The sequence below is a fragment of the Artemia sp. Qi Xiang Cuo genome, chromosome 4 (genome assembly GCF_049724085.1).
Source record: "Artemia sp. Qi Xiang Cuo chromosome 4, ASM4972408v1, whole genome shotgun sequence".
NCBI classification, from domain to species: Eukaryota; Metazoa; Arthropoda; class Branchiopoda; order Anostraca; family Artemiidae; genus Artemia; species Artemia sp. Qi Xiang Cuo.
Window position 1 is genome coordinate 37,127,039 of NC_142797.1, and position 26,549 is coordinate 37,153,587.

General features: G+C 36.3%; 2 protein-coding genes across 3 annotated transcripts in view; one reads left to right on the forward strand and one right to left on the reverse strand.

Moving 5' to 3' along the window:
- LOC148953077 (uncharacterized) overlaps positions 1-26,549 on the forward strand; it is an 80,461-nt gene that overhangs the window by 1,965 nt on the left and 51,947 nt on the right. The window contains exon 1 of one of the 2 annotated variants that reach the window (XM_089088287.1): positions 3,112-3,129. The exons of the other annotated variant lie outside the window; for it this stretch is intronic. The gene's annotated coding sequence lies outside the window, so the exon portion shown is untranslated. Of the gene's footprint in view, positions 1-3,111; positions 3,130-26,549 lie in introns of those variants that run through there. 2 annotated transcript variants of the gene reach the window in all.
- Positions 15,291-15,953, reverse strand: LOC148953078 (uncharacterized). The gene has a single exon (XM_089087858.1). It carries the CDS (start codon positions 15,951-15,953, stop codon positions 15,291-15,293), a length of 663 nt encoding a protein of 220 aa, XP_088943984.1.

Sequence of the window (26,549 nt, forward strand, 5' to 3'; positions counted from 1 at the left end):
AAATATAAGATGATAGATGTCAATTTCTATGCTCTGTGTGCAGGTATAGTTGGCTAGGCTCTTGACTGATAGTGGGATTTTGTGGTGTTTGAAGTATTTTAACAGTTTAGAAAGCAAGGTATGTTGTGCAGACGTCAGCATATTACATTCAAATAGGCAATGGTCAATTGTTTCATTATTCATATTACAATGCCTGCAAAGAGGGGAGAGGGGAATTGAACCACTTGAATTAGAAATCTTATATGAGAATGCAAGGAAATTTAGTCCATTTGTTCCAGAACGAATTCTATGATAAATTTTAGAAAGATACTTATTGGGAAAGGGGGAAAGGATAGGATTAATCTTATTAAGGTTAATATCTGATAGCCTCCATTGGTAAATATCTCTAATTGGGATTGGTCTCCCACTTGGCTGGTCAATATTTATAGCATTTTTTGCTATTTCATCAACCTGATGATTACCACTTATGCCAGAGTGGCTAGGAATGTACTGGAAGTAAGTGTTTATGCCACTTGAAGCAAGATTATCAATAATACTGAGACAATGATAAGTGTCAATGTCCAACTTATATTGAGGAGTTGAGGCCAGCAACTCAAGGCTTGATAAAGAGTCGGAATAGATGATAATATTATTCAATTTTTCAATCAAAGATTGGTTTTGCTTAAGGTGTTCTAATGCCATGATTATGGCATTTAACTCAACAGACATTATAGATAAATTATTAAATAATCTCTCGCCCATTGCAATTTTCAGGTGAGGAAGGAAAACACCACTTGCAACCTTCTCATTCATTTTTGACCCATCAACAAACATTTGGAAGTGATTTTTATAGGTAATTGTATTAAGTTCTGCAAATTTTTTCTGAACAAAAGCAATGGGGGTTAAATCTTTATTCAATTTTGAAAATTCAGTATTTATTATGGGAGATGACCAATTCCATGGAGGGGATTGGGGGAAAGTAGGTGCAATAGACTTTGCTGGTACAGGGAACTTCTTTTGAATATTGGCATACTCATCTGCAATACCTCTATACATGGCTGGATTTCTTAACCAATTATGTAATGTGTGTGAGCTATTTGATTCAATTTTTGTAAGATGTTTTATCAAGAGAAAGCTACGTCTATCTTTTATTGTTGTTAATCCACTCTCCATAAGCAGAAACTTGGTGCTTGTGGGTTTCCTAAGACCAAATATGAGACGTATTATATCATTTTGTGTTGTTTCAATTTTTTGCATCTGGGTCTTTGCACATGCACCATATACAATGAGCCCATAATCAATATGGGGTCTTATATGTGATTTATAAAACTGGAGTAAGGTTTTCTCCTTACAACCCCAGGGTGTGGAAAGAAGTCTTTTTAGTATATTTGCTTTTCTATAACATTTTTTTATTGTGTTTGAAATGTTGAGGTGGAAATTAAGTTTTTGGTCAAGCATGAGACCTAGGTAATTAATATTATTATCTTCTGGAATAGTTGTTTTATTTAGAGTTAGTTTTGCATTAACATGGTTTCGCTTCCTGTGAAATTGGATTATTTTTGACTTGGTGGGTGCAATGGGTAAATCTGAATGTTGAGAGAATTTTTCAAACTGGAAAAGTGACTTTTGCAGATTTGACTGTGCTATCTGAAAGGTGTTGCCAGATGACCATAGCACCAGATCATCAGCATATTGTAGATTCGTGTGGGGTAGGTTCATGTCCCAAAGATATAGGGCAAATAGGAGGCAACTGAGGACTGCTCCCTGAGGTAGGCCTTTGGATATTCTCTTTTGGGGTGAAGAGGCTGAACCAACACAAACAATGAAACTTTGCACTTCTATGAAGGATTTAATAAAGGATACTAGCTTGGGAGGTACTCCAAGGTTTGCAAGTTTATTTAAAAGGATTTGGTGGTTCACATTGTCATATGCTCCTTCAAAATCAAGGAAAGCTGCCACTAGGATATTATTTTTTGAGAAAGATTCATTTATTGCATTTGTTAGCAAAATGAAAGCATCTGTTGAGGAGTGGTATTTCCTGAATCCAGTTTGAGTGTGTGGGATCATGTTATTTTTCTCAACAAACCAGAGGAGTCTGTGATAAATCATTTTCTCCATTATTTTCCCCAGAACAAGAACAAGCCGTTCTTAACAACGTCTTCGAAGCCACTAGTTCTTTTGGAATGATCATAAATGTATCAAAAACAAAGGCTATGTGCTGCTCACGAAAGCCACAGGATACGGTTAAGCCAGACCTGAAAATTAATGGGAACTTCTTTTGAATATTGGCATACTCATCTGCAATACCTCTATAGGCTACATGGCTGGATTTCTTAACCAATTATGTAATGTGTGTGAGCTATTTGATTCAATTTTTGTAATATGTTTTGTAAAGAGAAAGCTACTTCTCTCCCTGATTGTTGTTAATCCACTCTCCAAAAGCAGAAATTTGGTGCTGGTGGGTATCCTAAGACCAAATATGAGACGGATTATATCATTTGGTGGTGTTTCAATTTTTTGCATCTGGGTCTTTGCTCATGCACCATATACGATGAGCCCATAGTCAATATGGGGTCTTATATGTGATTTATAAAACTGGAGTAAGGTTTTCTCCTTACAACCCCAGGGTGTGGAAAGAAGTCTTTTTAGTATATTTGCTTTTCTATAACATTTTTTTATTGTGTTTGAAATGAGGAGGTGGAAATTAAGTTTTTGGTCAAGCATTAGACCTAGGTAATAAATATTATTATCTTCTGGAATATTTGTTTTATTTAGAGTTAGTTTTGCATTAACATGGTTTTGCTTCATGTGAAATTGGATTATTTTTGACTTGGTGGGTGAAATGGGTAAATCAGAATGTTGAGAGAATTTTTCAAACTGGAAAAGTGACTATTGCAGATTTGACTGTGCTATCTCAAAAGTGTTGGCAGATGACCATAGCACCAGATCGTCAGCATATTGTAGATTTGTGTGGGGTAGGTTCATGTCCCAAAGAAATAGGGCAAATAGGAGGCAACTGAGGACTGCTCCCTGAGGCAGGCCTTTGGATATTGTCTTTTGGGGTGAAGAGGCTGAACCAAAACAAACAATGAAACTTCACACTTCTATGAAGGATTTAATAAAGGATACTAGCTTGGGAGGTACTCCAAGGTTTGCAAGTTTATTTAAAAGGATTTGGTGGTTCACATTGTCATATGCTCCTTCAAAATCAAGGAAAGCTGCCACTAGGATATTATTTTTTGAAAAAGATTCATTTATTGCATTTGTTAGCAAAATGAAAGCATCTGTTGAGGAGTGGTATTTCCTGAATCCAGTTTTAGTGTGTGGGATCATATTATTATTCTCAACAAACCAGAGGAGTCTGTGATAAATCATATTCTCCATTATTTTCCCCATCACAGGTGTAATCATTATGGGCCTATAAGACTCAGGGTTATCTTTTGGTTTATTTTTCTTTAGGATTGGTAGGAGGGACGAACATTTCCATATATTGGGGAACCTAGAGGATGCCCAAGCGTGATTATAACAATTTAGCAGTTCTTGTTTGTATGAAGGTGTGAGATTCTTTATCCATGTAGGGTGTATATTGTCATAGCTGCTGCTAGTTTTGGACCTAATATGATGTATTGCATTATTCAATTCCTGGATTGAAAATGGATTAGTTATGTACTCGGATCCTGGGCGTGGTTGGTAACTAGGGTTCATAGGAATTGTGGACAGATTGCTTTGATTGTTTGATGTTAGCTTATTAACAAAAAGAGTTGCAAATAGGTTAGCCTTTTCAATATTATTGTCATAATGGGTATTATTATGTATAAGCTCATACAGGAGTGGGTTGGGGGAAGTCTTTTTCCCACATATGTGGCTTATAACTTTATGTATAATTGGCTCATGTGTTTCTCTGGAGAGATTATTTGCAAAATTATTCCAGTGTTTATATTTAGCATCTATTATAGTCCTTTTTAGATTAGATTCTGCTTGTAATTTTTTTAAATATGTAGTAGGTGATGGTTTTTTTATGAATTCTGTCCTACCTGCCTTTTTTATCTTCCATTTATTTAGGCACTCATTTGTCCACCATGCTTTAGGAATTTGTTTAGGGAATGTTTTCTTAGGTGTTGTCCTGGGGATAGCATGATTAGCTGTATTTATTAGTAAAGATGTCAAGGCTTCAGCATGTGTGTCAACTGTTGTGTTAGAAATGCATGAACTTTGGGTGAAACTTGTAATTTCATCATTTAGCTTATTTTGGAAAATAGACCAATTTGCTTTAGTGTTGATATATTTGGAAATATGAGAAGAAGTTTCAGCAGGTTCATTTAGGGAGCAAACTATAGCAAAGTGGTCTGTACACAGACTATCAATTTTATTTATGTAAATTTTGTTCAAAAAATTCAAAGACACAATTTGTTGGTCAATTGTGGAGAATTTGGCACTTTTGGGGTTAAAATATGTATTTAGGTTTGGAGGGGTAGCAACAGCTAATTCATTATTATTTGAAATCATATGCTCAATAAATTTACCAGCTTTATTTGCTGGTTTATTCCCCCACAAAAGGCTGTGGGCATTGAAATCACCACAAATAATGATGTTTTTTAACATATTAGAATTATTTATATAATTAAAGAAATCCTTGGGATCTGAAGTTTGACCATTAGGGTTATAAAAGCTTATTATGTAGGTTTTTAAATTGTTCAGCCAAACACTTGTACCAGTTACATCAACATCATTTTCAAAATCTGGAAAATTGATGCCACAAAATTTTATATTATTATTAACTAATAAAGCTACACCACCTCCTTTTCTCTCTGAAGATCTATCCTTTCTCAGGATAGTGTATCCCAGAGACTTACTTTGTTGATTTTGGGTTAAATGAGTTTCCTGGAGGCAAGCAATATTAATGGAATTATTATTCATAAATGATATTAGTTCATTTAGCTTATTTTCTGTGAGTGATCTTACATTCCATTGGAGCATTGATAAATGTTGTGTTGTTGATTTATTCTTCATATGACTGTGTATCAATGTTCAGCTTTGTTAAAAGTAAAGCAAGATCTTTATTTGCTTGAATGAGCATATCATCTGGTATGTAGATTTTTGCCAATTCTGCAATAATTTTTGTTTTCTGTAGTTGATGTATGTTCATGGCCTGAACTGCATTACAGTTTAGAATGAATAAGCATATATTTGGGGATTGCATTTTTGGTAGTGCATCCTGTTTGTTGGTTAAGGGATTGATTCCAGGCAGTGTTTCTGGTTTGTTTCTTCTTGGGAGGGAGGGCCAGGCTGGCCTCATCTCACCGGAAAACAAGGCTTGCTGGCTTGGTGATTCCTTCTGATAGGGATTTGAGCTAGGGGGCTTAGAAGATGTTGTTTTATATGGGGTGCTTGATGCATTTGGGGCAGTTGACTTGGGGGTTTTGGTTGGTTTCATTACAGGCTTTATTTGGTATTGTTGGGCAGCATTTGCTTCCATTGCTGCAAAGGGGTATGGGATGGCCTTCTCTGTTGATATTTGGAGTGTTAGAGCTCTTTTCTTGTATGCAGGGCATAATGATTTATTTGTAGATTCATGTGGACCTTTGCAATTGATGCATGTAGGCTGGGTGTTTTTGCAAGTTGTCAGCTCTTTAGGATGGAAGGATTTACAATTACTACACTCTTGGAGAATTTCATTGCATTTGTTTGTCGTGTGTCCCAGTTTGAAACACTTCTGACACTGAATAGGCTTAGGTTTGTATTCCTTGTGTGGTTTGATTTGCCCAAATAGGAATAATTTTTCTGGGATATCAATTTTATCCTTTAGTGTGAATAAGAAGGATCTACTAGTTTTTAGGCCAGTAGAGTTAGGTTTTCCAAGTTGGGTAACATCCTCAACTGGGATTGTGTTTCCAGCCCTATCTGAGAGGCCTTCTTTTAACTCCTGAGTAGATATCTCTGGGGGAACATTGTAAACTACAATTTTTGTTGGTGATTGTTTTGGGTTCCAATTAGATGCAATAATTGGGATATTCAGAAGGGATTTAAGGTTAATTATTTTATCTGCTGATTTTTGATCTTCTACAGCTATAAGCAGAGATCCATCACGGTTAATGTTAAGAGAGAACATTGATTTTAGCAATTTAAAAATTGCAACTCTTATTGCAGTGATCAATTTTATTTCAAAGGGGGTAGTGGGAGTAATTTTAAGGTAAATTAGTAAGTTTTTGGAGGAAGTATCTTGGGCAGGGAGAGGGGAAATGCTTTTAAATGGGGAGATTTTTTTCATTTTTTTAGAGATTCTATAGAGGACCTCTTGAAACCCATTATCATCATTTATGGTTGCATTAGGACCTACAGTTATCATTGTCCTATTCTCCGAATCGTAGCCATCATTAGAACTTTCAGATAATGTGCTTGACCAGCCAGGATGGTTATCTTTCACTATGGAATTTGATTTGGGATCTGGGGGGATGTTTTTCTTTTGAGGACTTCTTAAAAATTACTAATTGAAAAATCTTTAAAAAAAAAAAAATAAAAAAAAAAATTATGGAAAAAATATTTTATAAAACCCTCTGCACAAAAATATGGGAAGGATAAACACCACAGTATAGCCCTGAGGATGACTTGAGCAGGATAGGTTTGGTACAACTACTGATTAGAAGCGATAATAATCAAGAAAATATATTTCGATTTTCTTGTACGGTTGCTGTTGTTGTTGTGACGAGTTAAACTGTTAAACTGTTTTTAATGCCTTTCCATAAGCACGTGGGATATTGTAATCAAAAGTGATGATTATCTGAAAGTTCTAATGATGGCTCCAATTCGGAGAATAGGACAATGATAAATGTAGGTCCTAATGCAACCATAAATGATGATAATGGGTTTCAAGAGGTCCTCTCTAAAAGCTCTAAAAAAAGGAAAAAAAATCTCCCCAATTAAAAGCATTTCCCCTCTCCCTGCCCAAGATTCTCCCTCCAAAAAATTAGGAATTTACCTTAAAATTACTCCCACTACCCCCTTTGAAATAAAAATGATCACTGCAATAAGAGTTGCAATTTTTAAATTGCTAAAATCAATGTTCTCTCTTAAAATTAACCGTGATGGATCTCTGCTTATAGCTGTAGAAGATCAAAAATCAGCAGATACAATAATTAACCTTAAATCCCTTCTGAATATCCCAATTAGTGCATCTAATTGGAACCCAAAACAATCACCAACAAAAATTGTAGTTTATAATGTTCCCCCAGAGATATCTACTCAGGAGTTAAAAGAAGGCCTCTCAGATAGGGCTGGAAACACAATCCCAGTTGAGGATGTTACCCAACTTGGAAAACCTAACTCTACTGGCCTAAAAACTAGTAGATCCTTCTTATTCACACTAAAGGATAAAATTGATATCCCAGAAAAATTATTCCTATTTGGGCAAATCAAACCACACAAGGAATACAAACCTAAGCCTATTCAGTGTCAGAAGTGTTTCAAACTGGGACACACGACAAACAAATGCAATTAAATTCTCCAAGAGTGTATTAATTGTAAATCTTTCCATCCTAAAGAGCTGACAACTTGCAAAAACACCCAGCCTACATGCATCAATTGCAAAGGTCCACATGAATCTACAAATAAATCATTATGCCCTGCATACAAGAAAAGAGCTCTAACACTCCAAATATCAACAGAGAAGGCCATCCCATACCCCTTTGCAGCAATGGAAGCAAATGCTGCCCAACAATACCAAATAAAGCCTGTAATGAAACCAACCAAAACCCCCAAGTCAACTGCCCCAAATGCATCAAGCACCCCATATAAAACACCATCGTCTAAGCCCCCTAGCTCAAATCCCTATCAGAAGGAATCACCAAGCCAGCAAGCCTTGTTTTCCGGTGAGATGAGGCCAGCCTGGCCCTCCCTCCCAAGAAGAAACAAACCAGAAACACTACCTGGAATCAATCCCTTAACCAACAAACAGGATGCACTACCAAAAATGCAATCCCCAAATATATGCTTATTCATTCTAAACTGTAACGCAGTTCAGGCCATGAACATACATCAACTACAGAAAACAAAAATTATTGCAGAATTGGCAAAAATCTACATCCCAGATGATATGCTCATTCAAGCAAAAAAAGATCTTGCTTTACTTTTAACAAAGCTGAACATTGATACACAGTCATATGAAGAATAAATCAACAACACAACATTTATCAATTCTCCAATGGAATGTAAGATCACTCACAGAAAATAAGCTAAATGAACTAATATCATTTATGAATAATAATTCCATTAATATTGCTTGCCTCCAGGAAACTCATTTAACCCAAAATCAACAAATTAAGTCTCTGGGATACACTATCCTGAGAAAGGATAGATCTTCAGAGAGAAAAGGAGGTGGTGTAGCTTTATTAGTTAATAATAATATAAAATTTTGTGGCATCAATTTTCCAGATTTTGAAAATGATGTTGATGTAATTGGTATAAGTGTTTGGCTGAATAATTTAAAAACCTACATAATAAGCTTTTATAACCCTAATGGCCAAACTTCAGATGCCAAGGATTTCTTTAATTATATAAATAATTCTAATATGTTAAAAAACATCATTATTTGTGGTGATTTCAATGCCCACAGCCTTTTGTGGGGGAATAAACCAGCAAATAAAGCTGGTAAATTTATTGAGCATATGATTTCAAATAATAATGAATTAGCTGTTGCTACCCCTCCAAACCTAAATACATATTTTAACCCCAAAAGTGCCAAATTCTCCACAATTGACCTACAAATTGTGTCTTTGAATTTTTTGAACAAAATTTACATAAATAAAATTGATAGTCTGTGTACAGACCACTTTGCTATAGTTTGCTCCCTAAATGAACCTGCTGAAACTTCTTCTCATACTTCCAAATATATCAACACTAAAGCAAATTGGTCTATTTTCCAAAATAAGCTAAATGATGAAATTACAAGTTTCACCCAAAGTTCATGCATTTCTAACACAACAGTTGACACACATGCTGAAGCCTTGACATCTTTACTAATAAATACAGCTAATCATGCTATCCCCAGGACAACACCTAAGAAAACAATCCCTAAACAAATTCCTAAAGCATGGTGGACAAATGAGTGCCTAAATAAATGGAAGATAAAAAAGGCAGCTAGGACAGAATTCATAAAAAAACCAACACCTACTACATATTTAAAAAAATTACAAGCAGAATCTAATCTAAAAAGGACTATAATAGATGCTAAATATAAATACTGGAATAATGTTGCAAATAATCTCTCCAGAGAAATGCATGAGCCAATTATACATAAAGTCATAAGCCACATATGTGGGAAAAAGACTTCTCCCAACCCACTCCTGTATGAGCTTATACATAATAATACCCATTTTGACAATAATATTGAAAAGGCTAACCTATTTGCAACTCTTTTTGTTAATAAGCTAACATCAAACAATCAAAGCAATCTGTCCACAATTCCTATGAACCCTAGTTACCAACCACGCCCAGGATCCGAGTACATAACTAATCCATTTTCAATCCAGGAATTGAATAATGCAATACATCATATTAGGTCCAAAACTAGCAGCAGCTATGACAATATACACCCTACATGGATAAAGAATCTCACACCTTCATACAAACAAGAACTGCTAAATTGTTATAATCACGCTTGGGCATCCTCTAGGTTCCCCAATATATGGAAATGTTCGTCCCTCCTACCAATCCTAAAGAAAAATAAACCAAAAGATAACCCTGAGTCTTATAGGCCCATAATGATTACACCTGTGATGGGGAAAATAATGGAGAAAATGATTTATCACAGACTCCTCTGGTTTGTTGAGAATAATAATATGATCCCAAACACTAAAACTGGATTCAGGAAATACCACTCCTCAACAGATGCTTTCATTTTGCTAACAAATGCAATAAATGAATCTTTTTCAAAAAATAATATCCTAGTGGCAGCTTTCCTTGATTTTGAAGGAGCATATGACAATGTGAACCACCAAATCCTTTTAAATAAACTTGCAAACCTTGGAGTACCTCCCAAGCTAGTATCCTTTATTAAATCCTTCATAGAAGTGCGAAGTTTCATTGTTTGTGTTGGTTCAGCCTCTTCACCCCAAAAGACATTATCCAAAGGCCTACCTCAGGGAGCAGTCCTCAGTTGCCTCCTATTTGCCCTATATCTCTGGGACATGAACCTACCCCACACGAATCTACAATATGCTGATGATCTGGTGCTATGGTCATCTGGCAACACCTTTCAGATAGCACAGTAAAATCTGCAAAAGTCACTTTTCCATTTTGAAAAATTCTCTCAACATTAATATTTACCCATTGAACACACCAAGTAAAAAATAATCAAATTTCAACGGAAGCGAAACCATGTTAATGAAAAACTAACTCTAAATAAAAAAACTATTCCAGAAGATAATAATATTAATTACCTAGGTCTCATGCTTGACCAAAAACTTAATTTCCACCTCCACATTTCAAACACAATAAAAAAATGTTATAGAAAAGCAAATATACTAAAAAGACTTCTTTCAACAACATGGGGTTTTAAGTAGAAAAAATTACTCCAGTTTTATAAATCACATATAATACCCCATATTGACTATGGGATCATTGTCTATGGTGCATGTGCAAAGACCCAGATGAAAAAAATTTAAACAACACAAAATGATATAATACGTCTCATATTTGGTCTTAGGAAACCCACAAGCACCAAGTTTCTGCTTATGGAGAGTGGATTAACAACAATAAGGGAGAGACGTAGCTTTCTCTTGATAAAACATCTTACACAAATTGAATCAAATAGCTCACACACATTACATAATTGGTTAAGAAATCCAGCCATGTATAGAGGTATTGCAGATGAGTATGCCAATATTCAAAAGAAGTTCCCTGTACCAGCAAAGTCTATTGCACCTACTTTCCCCCAATCCCCTCCATGGAATTGGTCATTTCCCATAATAAATACTGAATTTTCAAAATGGAATAAAGATTTAACCCCCATTGCTTTTGTTCAGAAAAAATTTGCAGAACTTAATACAATTACCTATAAAAATCACTTCCAAATATTTGTTGATGGGTCAAAAATGAATGAGAAGGTTGCAAGTGGTGTTTTCCTTCCTCACCTGAACATTGCAATGGGCGAGAGATTATATAATAATTTATCTATAATGTCTGCTGAGTTAAATGCCATAATCATGGCATTAGAACACCTTAAGCAAAACCAATCTTTGATTGAAAATTCGAATAATATTATCATTTATTCCGACTCTTTATCAAGCCTTGAGTTGCTGGCCTCAGCTCCTCAATATAAGTTGGACATTGACACTTATCATTGTCTCAGTATTATTGATAATCTTGCTTCAAGTGGCATAAAAACTTACTTTCAGTATATTCCTAGCCACTCTGGCATCAGAGGTAATCATCAGGTTGATGAAATATAAAAAAATTCTATAAATATTGACCAGCCAAGTGGGAGACCAATCACGATTAGAAATATTTAACGATGTAGGCTATCAGATATTAATTTTAATAAGAATAATCATATCCTTTCACCCTTTCCCAAAAAGTATCTTTCTAAAATTTATCATAGAATTCGTTCTGGAACAAATGGACTAAATTTCCTTGCATTCTCATATAAGCTTTCTAATTCAAGTGGTTCAATTCCCCTGTCCCCTCTTTGCAGGCATTGTAATATGAATAATGAAACAATTGACCATTGCCTATTTGAATGTAATATGCTGACGTCTGCACAACATACCTTGCTGTCTAAACTGTTAAAATACTTCAAACACCACAAACTCCCACTCTCAGCCAAGAGCCTAGCCAACTATACCTGCACACAGAGCATAGAAATCGACATCTATCATCTTATATTTGAACTCCTAGAGTCGAAAGATCTGCTGAAAGATATCTGAATATATCTAATAAATATGAGGCAATCAAGCCAGTAGCTCTGTAGCCCACAGAGTGAAGCAAAAGGAAAAGGGCTAAATAGTGTTACTGAAAAGCCCGCCTGCTGTTAAATAGAAGAAGAAGAAGAAGTTGAAGAATAGAAGAAAAAAAAAAGGATTCATTGAATGTGTAGGTTCAGCCTCTTCACCCCAAAAGACAATAACCAAAGGCCTTCCTCAGGGAGCAGTCCTCAGCTGCCTCCTCTGACCTATATCTCTGGGACATGAACCTCCCCCACACAAACCTACAATATGCTGATGATCTGTTACTATGGTCAACTGGCAACACCGTCGTCTTGGGGCCTCTTTCTTCGTAACGGCGTGGATGTGCCTTCTGTATGCTTCACGGTCTTTTGCTAGGGGAAGAAGGTCCGAGAGGCGGTGAGGTACTAAGTTTTCCTTCGACCTTTTTGGGGGACAACCACGAGGACGAGAACCGTGAATTTGGCCTTCGAAGTTTATTTTTGGGAGACGGGACCGACTCATCCGTTGTACGTGACCGAGCCATCGAAGTTGCTGGAGCTGGATCTTCATGAGAATTGTTTGTTGTACTTTACGCGCTTGAGAAGTTCGACATTTGAGATTCTATCAAGGTAAGTGATCCCGCCGATGTGGCGGAGACACTTAGTTTCAAATGCTGCTAGTCGACGGTTGTCATTTACCCTTAGTGTCCATGTTTCACATGAGTGGATTGCAATGGGGATGATCAGGGAATCAAAAAGTCGTGTCTTAAGCCGCAGAGACAAATCCGTGCTTCGCCATATGGGCCTAAGGGCCTTGAAACTGGAACTCGCGAGGGCGAGACGTCTTTTGATGTCTTTTGATGGACTGTTGTCGCTGGTGATCACACTACCGAGGTAAGGGAACTCGTCAACCCACTGGATACTCTCTCCATTAATTTTCAGGTCTGGCTTAACCGTATCCTGTGGCTTTCGTGAGCAGCACATAGCCTTTGTTTTTGATACATTTATGATCATTCCAAAAGAACTAGTGGCTTTGAAGGCGTCGTTAAGAATGGCTTGTAGATCCTCGGGTGTTTCAGCCATTTCGCTGATATCGTCGGCGTAGGCTGGCTTATCTATCTGAACACCCCCTATATGTGCGCCACAAGTTGTCTCCACCAGGGATAAGACTGCTGTGAGGAAAAGGTTGAACAGCTCTGGAGACAAAAGGCATCCTTGAAGGACACCTGCAGAAGTCTGGAAACTGTCAGTGAGACCTTCACTAGTCATCACACGACTCCCAAATTTTGAGTACATATCCTTGATAAGATCTACTAGGTTTCGTGGGATTCCGTAATGGAGAAGGGTATGCCATAGGCCATTTCTCCAAATAAGGTCAACTGCTTGCCTAAAGTCAATGAAGAGCTGATGCAGGTTGCGACCGAATTCCAGATATTTCTCTAAAATTTGGTGAACATTGAAAATTTGGTCAACGGTCAATCTCCCAGGGCAAAACCCGGCTTGGTATTCTTGGATGACTAATGATGACACGGCTCTGATCTGTTGGAGTATAATTCGGGTGAAGATCTTGGCAGTTTGACTTGTTAGGCTCATAGGACGGTAATTATCACATATCGCCTTTGACCCCTTCTTGTGTAGTGGAACAATTGTGGCTTCGCACCAAGAAGTTGGGAAATGACTCTTTTGCCAGGCACTGGATACAATCTTGTGGAAAAGATCTATAAGTGGTTCACACCGGACTTTCAGCAGTTCTGCCTTTATCCCGTCCGGGCCAGGGGCCTTGTTAGTCTTCAGCGCTTGGATGGCATCTTCGACCTCAGAACGGAGAGGAGGTGGGCTGGGATCTGAGACAGTAACGGGCAAGAGGTCCAGGACAGCAGAGTTCGGAAAGATATCAGGATTAAGCTTTTCTTTGAAATGCTCCATCCATCTCGATCGGATACCTTCTGTGCTTTGTATCTGAGAGCCATTTTTATCTAGCAGTGTACAAGAACTGAGGTTTTTCTTGCTTGTTAGCTCACGAACTCTCTTATACATGAAGTATGAATCGCCTCTCTTAAAATCAGCCTCACACTGTTCACATTTGTCTTTAATGTAGGTGCAATGGGCTCTACGGGTGGCTTTTTCTACAGCACGCTTCAACTGCTTATATCTGTCCCTGCTCTCTTTGTCTGACCTGTTATTGTGTTTTCGTTTCTCAGTACATAATAAAATAATTTCATTTGTTATCCAAGGCTTTTTATCACCCTTTTTGGTTCCTAGGGCGGACATCGCTACTTTGCTGATGATCTTAGAGGAGTCTGTGACCAGTTTATCGATATCCTCTTTAGATAGAGTTACAGGAATATTAGAAAGAAGGTCCGATATTTGATAAGACAGTTCATCGATGTAGGTTTGGCGAATTTGAGGGTCTTTGAGAAGATGTGTGTTGAAACGAGCGGGTCTATTATTCAGCTTTGAGGAGGATTTCAGGCGTATCTTTAGTGCAGACATGACCAGGGAATGGTCGCTGTCGAAATCGCCACCTGCGAGGGTGACAGTATCTAGCACAGATGATTTCCACCGCCTAGAGACGAGCACGTAATCAATAAGATTACGGGTTTTTCCATCCGGCGAAGTCCAGCCAAGTGGGAGACCAATCCCCATCAGAGATATTTACTGATGGAGACTATCAGATTTTGTGTTTAATAAGAATAATCCTATTCTTTCCCCCTTTCCCAACAAGGATTTTTCTAAAATTTATCATAGAATTTGTTCTGGAACAAATGGATTAAATTTTCTTGCATTCTCCTATCAGTTTCCTAATTCAAGTGGTTCAGTTCCCCTGTCTCCTCTTTGCAAGTATTGTAATATGAATAATGAAACAATTGACCACTGCCTATTTGAATGTAATACGCTGACGTCTGCACAGCATACCTTGCATTGTAAACTGTTAAAGTGCTTCAAACACCACAAAATCTCACTATCAGCCAAGAGCCTAACCACCCCTATATATACCAATTCAGGGTATATATTTGCCCATTAGGGGGGGGGGACTGGGGGATTTCTTTTTACTCTATTTGAGCAGGTATAAATACTGGGACTACAGTGACAATTTTGAAAATGGCCTTTTTTTTATTTTTATGGAAAGGAATAGGCTGAAAATATAATACTTGAGTTTATATTTAATAATATAATTCACCTTACCTTAATCCATTTGAGAGCTTTAAGGTCCTCCAGACCTGTAGTGCTCTTGAGTTGATGACTCCCAATTGACCCTCCACTGCCTCTTCTCCCACTCTTTGTCAAGGTGGCATTTGAAAGACTGGATGGAGGGAGCGCTGACAGTTGAGTCCTTCAATTGATTCCAATGGTTTATGACTTTTCTTGAGAAGTACATTTGACAGGTTCTCGATCAGGAGCTTAACTTTGGGAGCTTCTTGGAGTGTCCTCTTGTGTAATGATGGCTGGTGCTATGACTGCTGCTAAAGATGGTAGAGTTTTCTTCTTGAAGTTTGTAAGTCAGCATCATATTGCTACACATGGGTCTGTAGACAAGGGTAGGTAGCTTAAGTTGCTTGAGGCAGTCCTCATATGAGGTTGATTTTAGGCTTTTCGTGCACTTTGTTGCCCACCTCTGAACATTTTTGATGAGCCTTACATCTTGCTGATAAGAAGGACCAGAAAGACACATGCCAAAATTGAGATGGGGTCTGATGAGAGCTTTATATAATTTTATGAATATTGTTGCCTCTTGGCTACTGATGGTCTGTTTCAATAGGCCAAGGATGGAATTTGCCTGGGAAATAACATGCTGAACGTTGCTGTGGAACTTCAACTTCTTGTCAATGATGACACCAAGGTCCCTTTCTTCTTCTCTATTCTCTAGATGCTCCCTTGTTTTTGTGATGGGATTGTAAATTGTGTTGTTAGGTCCAAGGTGTAAAATACAGCATTTGATTGTCTTAAATTGAAGGACCCAGTCTTGAGTCCAATCCGGTAGCCTGTCTATGTCACATTGGATGGTCTGTGGATTTGCAATGCTGAACAGTTTGGCATCATCAGCAAACAAATGCATATTATTATCTACATGATTGAAAATGTTGTTGATGTACATCAAGAAAAAGGTTGGGCCTAGTACAGTTCCCTGTGGTACTCTGTCATTACCATGGCCTCATGGGATTATACAGCATTTGATTGTATTGAATAGAAGGAGCCAGTCTTGAGTCCAATCCTGTAGCCTGTCTACGTCATGTTGAATTGTCTTTTGATTTACAATGCCGAACAGTTTGGCAACATTCGCAAACAAATGCATATTATTATCTACATGATTAAAAATTTTGTTGATGTACATCAAGAAATAGGTTAGGCCTAGTACAGTTCCCTGTGGTACCCTGCTTATTACCATGGCCTCATGGGATTATATTATATTATAATAATATAATTTGAGCTATATATTTGCACATTAGGGAAGTTTGGGTGTAAATTAATCTAACCTTACTTCCACCTCCATAATGTGCAAATATGTAGCCCAAGTTATACAAGTTGAATGCATTCTGTTACCTGTTGTTTGTCTTTGTGGCTATGAAACTGGTTTTCATAGATTGTGCATTATCCTTGTTTTTCTTAACCTATCCTCAGGGCCTGTGTGGATAAATATAACGATATATTTTTGGAACCTTTCTACTATGCTGAACAAAATGGCTATCTCAAACTTTGGATCAAAAAAATTTTGAGGAAAAAAGGGGGTGGGAGGGATGCCATCTAATCTTTTTGTTCAAATAAAAGAGACGCCAGAAATTTTAATTTATGTTCAAATGAGCCATCTACCAATGTTCTAGGACTATTGGTTTGATATGATTGCCACTGAAAAAAAAAATTAATATCTATCCATGATTTTTCTTCTGGCAAATAAAACAAAATTCAACACTTTTGCAGATAGAGGCTTCAAACCTCTACAGTCAGGTTCTCTTATATGCCAAATCTAATGGTTGGATTTTAATTAAAAAATTTTGACTTTTGGTGTTAGTTTCCTCCCTCTTTCAGGCAAATTTTGGCAGTTTCTTAGCCATTCATGGGTAAAACTAAGCTTAATTATTCCTATATATTTGGAGTCAACACAATAAGCTAATGATGTATTGATTGACATCAAATTTCCATTTCTAGAGTTTCAGTTACAATTGTCATGCCATTTTTCTAGTTTGTAACCACAAACTGTTTTGGTATTTAGCACATAAATACAAAAACTTGAAGAATTGGATGTTATTTATGCTTATTTGGTGTTTCAGTTACAAATAAGAGAATTTGGAGAAATATTTGAGTTTTTATTAGATATTAGAAGTAAAGATTAAAACCATTAGACAATTCCCAGAGTAGATAACCCCTCCCCCTTACATGACTCCATTTGTATTCTATTTGCAGATGTAGAGGGTGTATTTATATCAATCATTCACTCCACTTGCAAAGCTTTTAACAGAATTAAACCTAATTTAGAACTGATAGACTATAGAGAGAAAAAACATAAATATGAAGACAAAAATTTGGCTAGAGCAAGTGTTGTGAAATAGGAAGTATTGAGCATTTTTGCAACTTTGCTTTTAACTAGATTTGCCCATTATCTTGATCTTATTTAAATTTTTTTTTGTTAATTTCAAAAAGTTTCTAAATATATAAATTCTCTTCAAAATGAGCCATTAAAAGGTGTTCTATGATTTTCCAATGCCCTGCTATCTGTGGAGACAAAGTAAAAAAGAAAAGAAAAAAAAGATGCAGTATGTGCAGGATATTGTAGTTTAAGCAACTTATATTGTTTTTCAAGCCAATAGATTCTCCTTGTTATTCAGGCCAAGGGACAGTAAGTTTCCTATATAGGGGTTTATGACCAGGCAGTTCTAATAGTGTACTTTTTTTTTTTGATCTGACACTATTTTCAGGAGGTATGGGCTATTATATTTCTTTGTGTTGTATTTGATTTTCTCTTACTATGTTGCTAGCTACTGCTGCAACCCTGATGATAATACTCTGAGGTCTATATTTGATATGGACATATGGTGGTAAATCAGAAGTTTCAAAGGAGCTATATTTGCATAAATGCTATCTATGTGCTATATTTTGAAAAATCACTAGAAATAGTGATAAATCACTAGGGATGGCAACCCTGCCCTTGGTTATAAGTGGGAAAATTAAAAAAGATAGGAAACATTTAATGTAATAATTTAGATGGTAGTAAGAAAAATACCTGCAAATATTGGTCTTTACCACCTAAAACACTTTCAAACCTGCTGAAATAAGTAAAAAGAGCTATAAGGAGAAAGCAAAGAGCATAGGCCTATATTGTAAAATGTAAATGTCAGGTTCTAGAATCTTTCTATGAAACTTGACTCAGAAACTCATGAGGGGCCATGAAGAGGGAATTACAGCTGACTCTAAACCAAAAACCAAAGATTTTTTTGGCTCCATGTCTCAGCAGCTAGCCCATTCAGATAAGATATTACCTTAAATTGCATCCAGGGGCAATCCAAGGATTTCTCCTTTTAGAGCTCCAGAATGATGACTAGTTGTATGCAAGAATCACTGGGGACCAGGTGCTGCTCCATCTTCAGTAGCATCCCAATTGAGTTTACACTCTCTGGAGGACCACTCAGCATCTAGCCTTCATTTAAAAACATCAACAGAATCAGCAGTAACTGTTTCATTAGATAATTTGTTCCAATTGTTGACAATACGTCTTGAGAAGAATTGAGTACATACTTTAGATGTTGTAGACTGCTTGACAAGTTTAAGGGGATGACCTCTAGCTCTTGAATTGGTACAAACAGTAGGGAATAAGGCTGGGAGAATATTAGCCCTCAATAACTTAAAGGCTAAAATGGCATCCGCTCTATTTCTCCTGTAAACAAGTGTAGGGAGATTCATCTTTGATAGTTTTATAGGGTAGGAAAGCTCTTGCATGCCAGTTATCACTTTAGGGGCATGTCTTACCAGAAACACTACCAGGAATCAATCCCTTAACTGACAAACAGGATGCACAACTAAACATGCAATCCCCTAATATACGCTTATTCATTCTAAACTGTAATGCAGTTCAGGCCATGAATATACATCAACTACAGAAAACAAAAATCATTGCAGAATTGGCAAAAATCTACATCCCTGATCATATGCTCATTCAAGCAAAAAAATATTTTGATTTACTATTAACAAAGCTGAACATTGATACACAGTCATATGAAAAATACATCAACAACACAACACATATCAATACTCCAGTGGAACGTAAGATCACTCACAGAAAATAAGTTAAATGAACTAATATCTTTTATGAATAATAATTCCATCAATATTGCTTGCCTCCAGGAAACTCATTTAATACAAAATCAACAAATTAAGTCTCTGGGTTACACTATCCTGAGAAAGGATAGATCATCAGAGAGAAAAGGAGGTGGAGTAGCTTTATTAGTTAAAAATAATATAAAATTCTGTGGCATCAACTTTCCAGATTTTGTAAATGATGTTGATGCAACTGGTATCAGTGTTTGGCTGAATAATACAAAAACTTGCGTAATAAGCTTTTATAACCCTAATGGCGAAACTACAGATGCCATGGATTTCTTCAGCTATATAAATAATTCTAATATGTTGAAAAATATCATTATTTGTGGCGACTTTAATGCCCACAGCCTTTTGTGGGGGAATAAACCAGCAAATAAAGATGGTAAGTTCATTGAGCATATGACTTCAAATAATAATGAATTAGCTGTTGCTACCCCTCCAAACCTGAATACATATTTCAACCCCAAAAGTGGCAGTTTCTCTACAATTGAGCTACAAATTGTGTCTTTAAATATTTTGAATAAAATTTATATAAATAAAATTGATAGTTTCTGTACTGACCACTTTGCCATAGTTTGCTCCCTAAACGAACCTGGTTTTTCTTAAAAAAAACCATCACCTACTACATATTTAAAAAAATTACAAGCAGAATCTAATCTAAAAAGGACCATAATAAATGCTAAATATAAATACTGGAACAATTTTGCAAATAATCTCTCCAGAGAAACACATGAGCCAATTATACATGAGGTCATAAGCCACATCTGAGGGAAAAAGACTTCCCCCAACCCACTCCGGTATGAGGTTATACATAATAATACCCATTATGACAATGATAATGAAAAAGCTAAGCTATTTGCAACTCTTTTTGTTAATAAGCTAACATCAAATAATTGTAGCAATATGTCCCCAATTCCTATGAACCCAACTTACCAACCTTGCCCAAGATCCAAGTATATAATAAGCCCATTTTCAATCCAGTAACTGAACAATGTAATGCATCATATTAGAATAATGACTAATACCAGCTATGACAATATACACACTACATGAATAAAAAATCTCATCCATTCATACAAACAGGAACTTCTAAATTGTTATAATCATGCTTGGGCTTTATCTATGTTCCCCAATATCTGGAAATATTCGTCTCTCCTACCAATCCCATAGAAAAATAAAACAAAAAATAACCCTGAGTCTTATAGGCCCATAATGATTATTTCTGTGATGGGGAAAATAATAGTGAAAATGATCTATTACCAACTCCTTTGGTTTGTTGGAAAAAATAATATGATCCCTCACACTCAAACTGGTTTCAGGAAACACCACTCCTCAACAGATGCTTTCATATTGTTAGCAAATCTAATAAGTGAATCATTTTAAAAGAATGATGTCCTAGTTGCAGCTGTCTTAAATTTTGAAGGGGCATATGACAATGTAAACCACCAAATCCTCTTAAATAATCTTGCAAACCATGGACTACCCCCCAAGTTAATATCTTTTATAAAATCTTTCATTGAATTGCAAAGTTTCATTGTTTGTGTAGGTTCAGCCTCTTCACCCTAAAAGAAAATAACCAAAGGTCTTCCTCAGGGAGCAGTCCTCAGCTGCCTCCTTTTTGCCCTATATCTCTGGGACATGAACCTCCCCCACACGTCACTTTTCCAATTTGAAAAATTCTCTCAACATTCGGATTTACCCATTGCACCTACCAAGTCAAAAATAATCCAATTTCACCGAAATCAAAATCATGTTAATGCAAGACTAACTCTAAATGGAACAACTATTCCAGAAGATAATCATATTAGTTACCTAGGTCTCATGCTTGACCAAAAACTTAACTTCCACCTCCACATTTCAAACACAGTAAAAAAAATGTTATAGAAAAACAAGTATACTAAAAAGACTTCTTTCCACACCCTGGGCCTGTAAGGAGAAAACCTTACTCCAGTTTTATAAATCACATATAAGACCCAATATTGACTATGGGCTCATAGTCTATGGTGCATGGGCAAAGACCCAGATGCAAAAAAATTGAAACAATACAAAACAATATAATACGTCTCATATTTGGTCTTAGGAAACCCACAAGCACCAAGTTTCTGCTTATGGAGAGTGGATTAACAACAATAAGGGAGAGGCGTAGCTTTCTCTTGATAAAACATCTTACAAAAATTGAATCAAATAGCTCACACGCCCTACATCATTGGTTATGAAATCCAGCCATGTATAGAGGCATTGCAGATGAGTATGCCAATATTCAGAAGAAGTTCCCTGAACCCGCAAAGTCTATTGCACCCACTTTCCCCCAATCCCCTCCATGGAATTGGTCAATCCCCATAATAAATACTGATTTCTCAAAGTGGACTAAAGATTTAACCCCCATTGCTTTTGTCTCCAAAAATTTGCTGAACTTAATACAATTAGTTATAAAAACCATTTCCAAATCTTTGTTGATGGGTCCAAAATGAATGAGAAGGTAGCAAGTGGTGCTTTTCTTCCTCACCTGAAAATTGCAATGGGTGAGAGATTGCATAATAATGTATCTATAATATCTGCAGAGTTAAATGCCATAATCATGGCATTAGAACACCTTGTGGAAAATAAACCTTTGATTGCTAATTCAAATAATATTATAGTTTATTCTGACTTTTTATCAAGCCTTGAGTTGCTGTCTTCAGCTCCCCAGTATAAGTTGGATATTGACACTTATCATTGTCTTAGTATTATAGATAATCTTGCTTCAAGTGGCATAAGAACTTATCTTCAGTATATTCCTAGCCACTCTGGTATAAGTGGTAATCATCCGGTTGATGAAATAGCAAAAATGCTATAAATATTGACCAACCAAGTGGGAGACCAATCCCCATTAGAGATATTTACCGATGGAGACTATAAGATATTATGTTTAATAAGAATAATCCTATTCTTTCCCCCTTTCCCAAGAAGTATTTTTCTAAAATTTATCATAGAATTCGTTCTGGAAGAAATGGACTAAATTTTCTTGCATCCTGTTATCAGTTTCCTAATTCAAGCGGTTCTGTTCCCCTGTCCCCTCTTTGCAGGTATTGTAATATGTATAATGAAACAATTGACCACTGCCTATTCGAATGTAATATGCTGACGTCTGCACAGCTTACCTTGCTTTGTAAACTGTCAAAGTACTTCAAACACCACAAAATCTCACTATCAACCAAGAGCCTAGCGAACTAAACCTGCAAAAAGAGTATAGAAATCGACATCTATCATCTTGAATTTGAACTCCTTGAGTCGAAAGATCTACTGAAAGATATCTGAGAATATCTAATAAATAAGAGACAACCAAGCCAGTAGCTCTGTAGCCCACAGAGTGAAGCAAAAGGGCTAAATAGTATCTACTGAAAAGACCGCCTGCTGCGAAATAGAAGAAGAAGAAGAATAAGGATGCATTTTTTGTGTAGGTCACAACATTGGTCACAACAGCAGCAGCAACCTTTTAAGAAAATCGAAATATATTTTCTTGTGATTATTATCTATTCTAATCAGCAGTTGTACCCAACCAATTCTGCTCAAGACATCCTCAGGTCTATACTGTGGTGTTTATCCTCCCCCATAGTATAGTGCAGACGGTTTGATATCATCTATTTTCCCTTCTTGTTTTAGTTTTATTTCTGTGTTTAAAGCTTTTTCCAATAGGCAATGATTAGAAGTCCTCAAAAAAAAAAAGTCCCCCCAGATCCCAAATCAAATTCCAGTGAAAGTGTCATAGTGAAAGATAACCATCCTGGCTGGTCAAGTACCCTATCTCAAAGTTCTAATGATAGCTCTAATTCGGAGATTAGGACAATGATAAGTGTAGGGGCTAATGTAACCATAGATGATAATGGGTTTGAAGAGGTCCTCTCTAGACGTTCTAAAAAAAGGAAAAAAATCTCCCCAATTAAAAGCATTTCCCCTCTCCCTGCCCAAGATCCTCCCTCCAAAAACTTAGGAATTTACCTTAAAATTACTCCCACTACCCCCTTTGAAATAAAAATAATCTCTGCAATAAGAGTTGCAATTTTTAAATTGCTAAAATCAATGTTCTCTCTTAACATTAACCGTGATGGATCTCTGCTAATAGCTGTAGAAGATCAGAAATCAGCAGATACAATAATTAACCTTAAATCCCATCTGAATAACCCAATTATTGCATCTAATTGGAACCCAAAACAATCACCAACAAAAATAGTAGTTTATAATGGTCCCCCAGAGATATCTACTCAGGAGTTAAAAGAAGGCCTGTCAGAGAGGGCTGGAAACACAATCCCAGTTGAGGATGTTACCCAACTTGGAAAACCCAACTCTAATGGCCTAAAAACTAGTAGATCCTTCTTATTCACACTGAAGGATAAAATTGATATCCCAGAAAAATTATTCCTATTTGGGCAAATCAAACCACACAAGGAATACAAACCTAAGCCTATTCAGTGTCAGAAGTGTTTCAAACTGGGACACACAACAAACAAATGCAATGAAATTCTCCAAGAGTGTAGTAATTGTAAATCTTTCCATCCTAAAGAGCTGACAACTTGCAACAACACTCAGCCTACATGCATCAATTGCAAAGGCCCACATGAATCTACAAATAAATCATTATGCCCTGCATACAAGAGAAGAGCTCTAACACTCCAAATATCAACAGAGAAGGCCATCCCATACCCCTTTACAGCAATGGAAGCAAATACTGCCCAACAATACCAAATAAAGCCTGTAATGAAACAAACCAACATCCCCAAGTCAAATGCCCCCAATGCATCGAGCACCCCATATAAAACACCATCCTCTAAGCCCCCTAGCTCAAATCCCTATCAGAAGAAATCACCAAGCCCACAAACTTCCTTTTCCGGTGAGATGAGGCCAGCCTGGCCCTCCCTCCCAAGAAGAAACAAACCAGAAACACTACCAGGAATCAATCCCTTAACCAACAAACAGAATGCACTACCAAAAATGCAATCCCCAAATATATGCTTATTCATTCTAAACTGTAATGCAGTTCAGGCCATGAACGTACATCAACTACAGAAAGCAAATATTATTGCAGAATTGGCAAAAATCGACATCCCAGATGATATGCTCATTCAATCAAAAAAGATCTTGCTTTACTGTTAACAAAGCTGAACATTGATACACAGTCATATGAAGAATAAATCAATAGCACAAAATTTATCAATACTCCAATGGAATGTAAGATCACTCACAGAAAATAAGCTAAATGAACTAATATCATTTATGAATAATACTTCAATTAATATTGCTTGCCTCCAGGAAACTCATTTAACCCAAAATCAACAAATTAAGTCTCTGGGATATACTATCCTGAGAAAGGATAGATCTTCAGAGAGAAAAGGAGGTGGTGTAGCTTTATTAGTTAATAATAATATAAAATTTTGTGGCATCAATTTTCCAGATTTTGAAAATGATGTTGATGTAATTGGTATAAGTGTTTGGCTGAATAATTTAAAAACCTACATAATAAGCTTTTATAACCCTAATGGCCAAACTACAGATGCCAAGGATTTCTTTAATTATATAAATAATTCTAATATGTTAAAAAATATCATTATTTGTGGTGATTTCAATGCCCACAGCCTTTTGTGGGGGAATAAACCAGCAAATAAAGCTGGTAAATTTATTGAGCATATGACTTCAAATAATAATGAATTAGTTGTTGCTACCCCTCCAAACCTGAATACCTATTTCAACCCCAAAAGTGGCAATTTCTCCACAATTGACCTACAAATTGTGTCTTTAAATTTTTTGAACAAAATTTACATAAATAAAATTGATAGTCTATGTACAGACCACTTTGCTATAGTTTGCTCCCTAAATGAACCTGCTGAAAATTTATCTCATACATCCAAATATATCAACACTAAAGCAAATTGGTATATTTTCCAAAATAAGCTAAATGATGAAATTACAAGTTTCACCCAAAGTTCATGCATTTCTAACACAACAGTTGACACACAAGCTGAAGCGTTGACATCTTTACTAATAAATACAGCTAATCATGCTATCCCCAGGACAAAACCTAAGAAAACAATTCCTAAACAAATTCCTAAAGCATGGTGGACAAATAAGTGCCTAAATAAATGGAGGATAATAAAGGCAGCTAGGACAGAATTCATAAAAAAAAACATCACCTACTATATATTTAAAAAAATTACAAGCAGAATCTAATCTAAAAAGGACTATAATAGATGCTAAATATAAATACTGGAATAATTTTGCAAATAATCTCTCCAGAGAAACAAATGACCCAATTATACATAAAGTTATAAGCCACATCTGTGGTAAAAAGATTTCTCCCAGTCCACTACTATATGAAATTCAAAATAATAAGACAAAGGACGTCAATGCTATCCAAAAGGCTGATCTGTGTGGATTTCGTTTCTCTAATGAGAACGCATAAAATAATATCAAATGTATGTCCATAATTTAAATTAAAACAGAATAACAGTCGCACCTAGGATCTAAATCTGTAACATTTCAATTTTCAATACAGGAATTGAATAATGAAATACATCATATTAGATCCAAAACTAGCAGTAGCTATGACAATATACACCCTACATGGATAAAGAATCTCACACCTTCATAAAAACAAGAACTGCTAAATTGTTATAATCACGCTTGGGCATCTTCTAGGTTCCCCAATATATGGAAATGTTCATCCCTCCTACCAATCCTAAAAAAAATAAACCAAAAGATAACCCTGAGTCTTATAGGCCCATAATGATTACACCTGTGATGGGGAAAATAATGGAGAAAATGATTTATCACAGACTCCTCTGGTTTGTTGAGAAAAATAACTTAATCCCACACACTCAAACTGGATTCAGGAAATACCACTCCTCAACAGATGCTTTCATTTTGCTAACAAATGCAATAAATGAATCTGTCTCAAAAAATAATATCCTAGTGGCAGCTTTCCTAGATTTTGAAGGAGCTTATGGCAATGTGAACCACCAAATCCTTTTAAATAAACTTGCAAACCTTGGAGTACCTCCTAAGCTAGTATCCTTTATTAAATCCTTCATAGAAGTGCGAAGTTTCATTGTTTGTGTTGGTTCAGCCTCCTCACCCCAAAAACCAATTTCCAAAGGCCTACCTCAGGGAGCAGTCCTCAGTTGCCTCCTTTTTGCCCTATATCTCTGGGACATGAACCTACCCCACACGAATCTACAATATGCTGATGATCTGGTGCTATGGTCATCTGGCAACACCTTTCAGATAGCACAGTCAAATCTGCAAAAGTCACTTTTCCAGTTTGAAAAATTCTCTCAACATTCAGATTTACCCATTGCACCCACCAAGTCAA

Bases quoted from the DNA above. Each gene is read 5' to 3' on its own strand.
- LOC148953078 (XM_089087858.1), bottom strand. From the start codon at position 15,953: ATGCATTTGTTTGCTGATGATGCCAAACTGTTCAGCATTGCAAATCCA.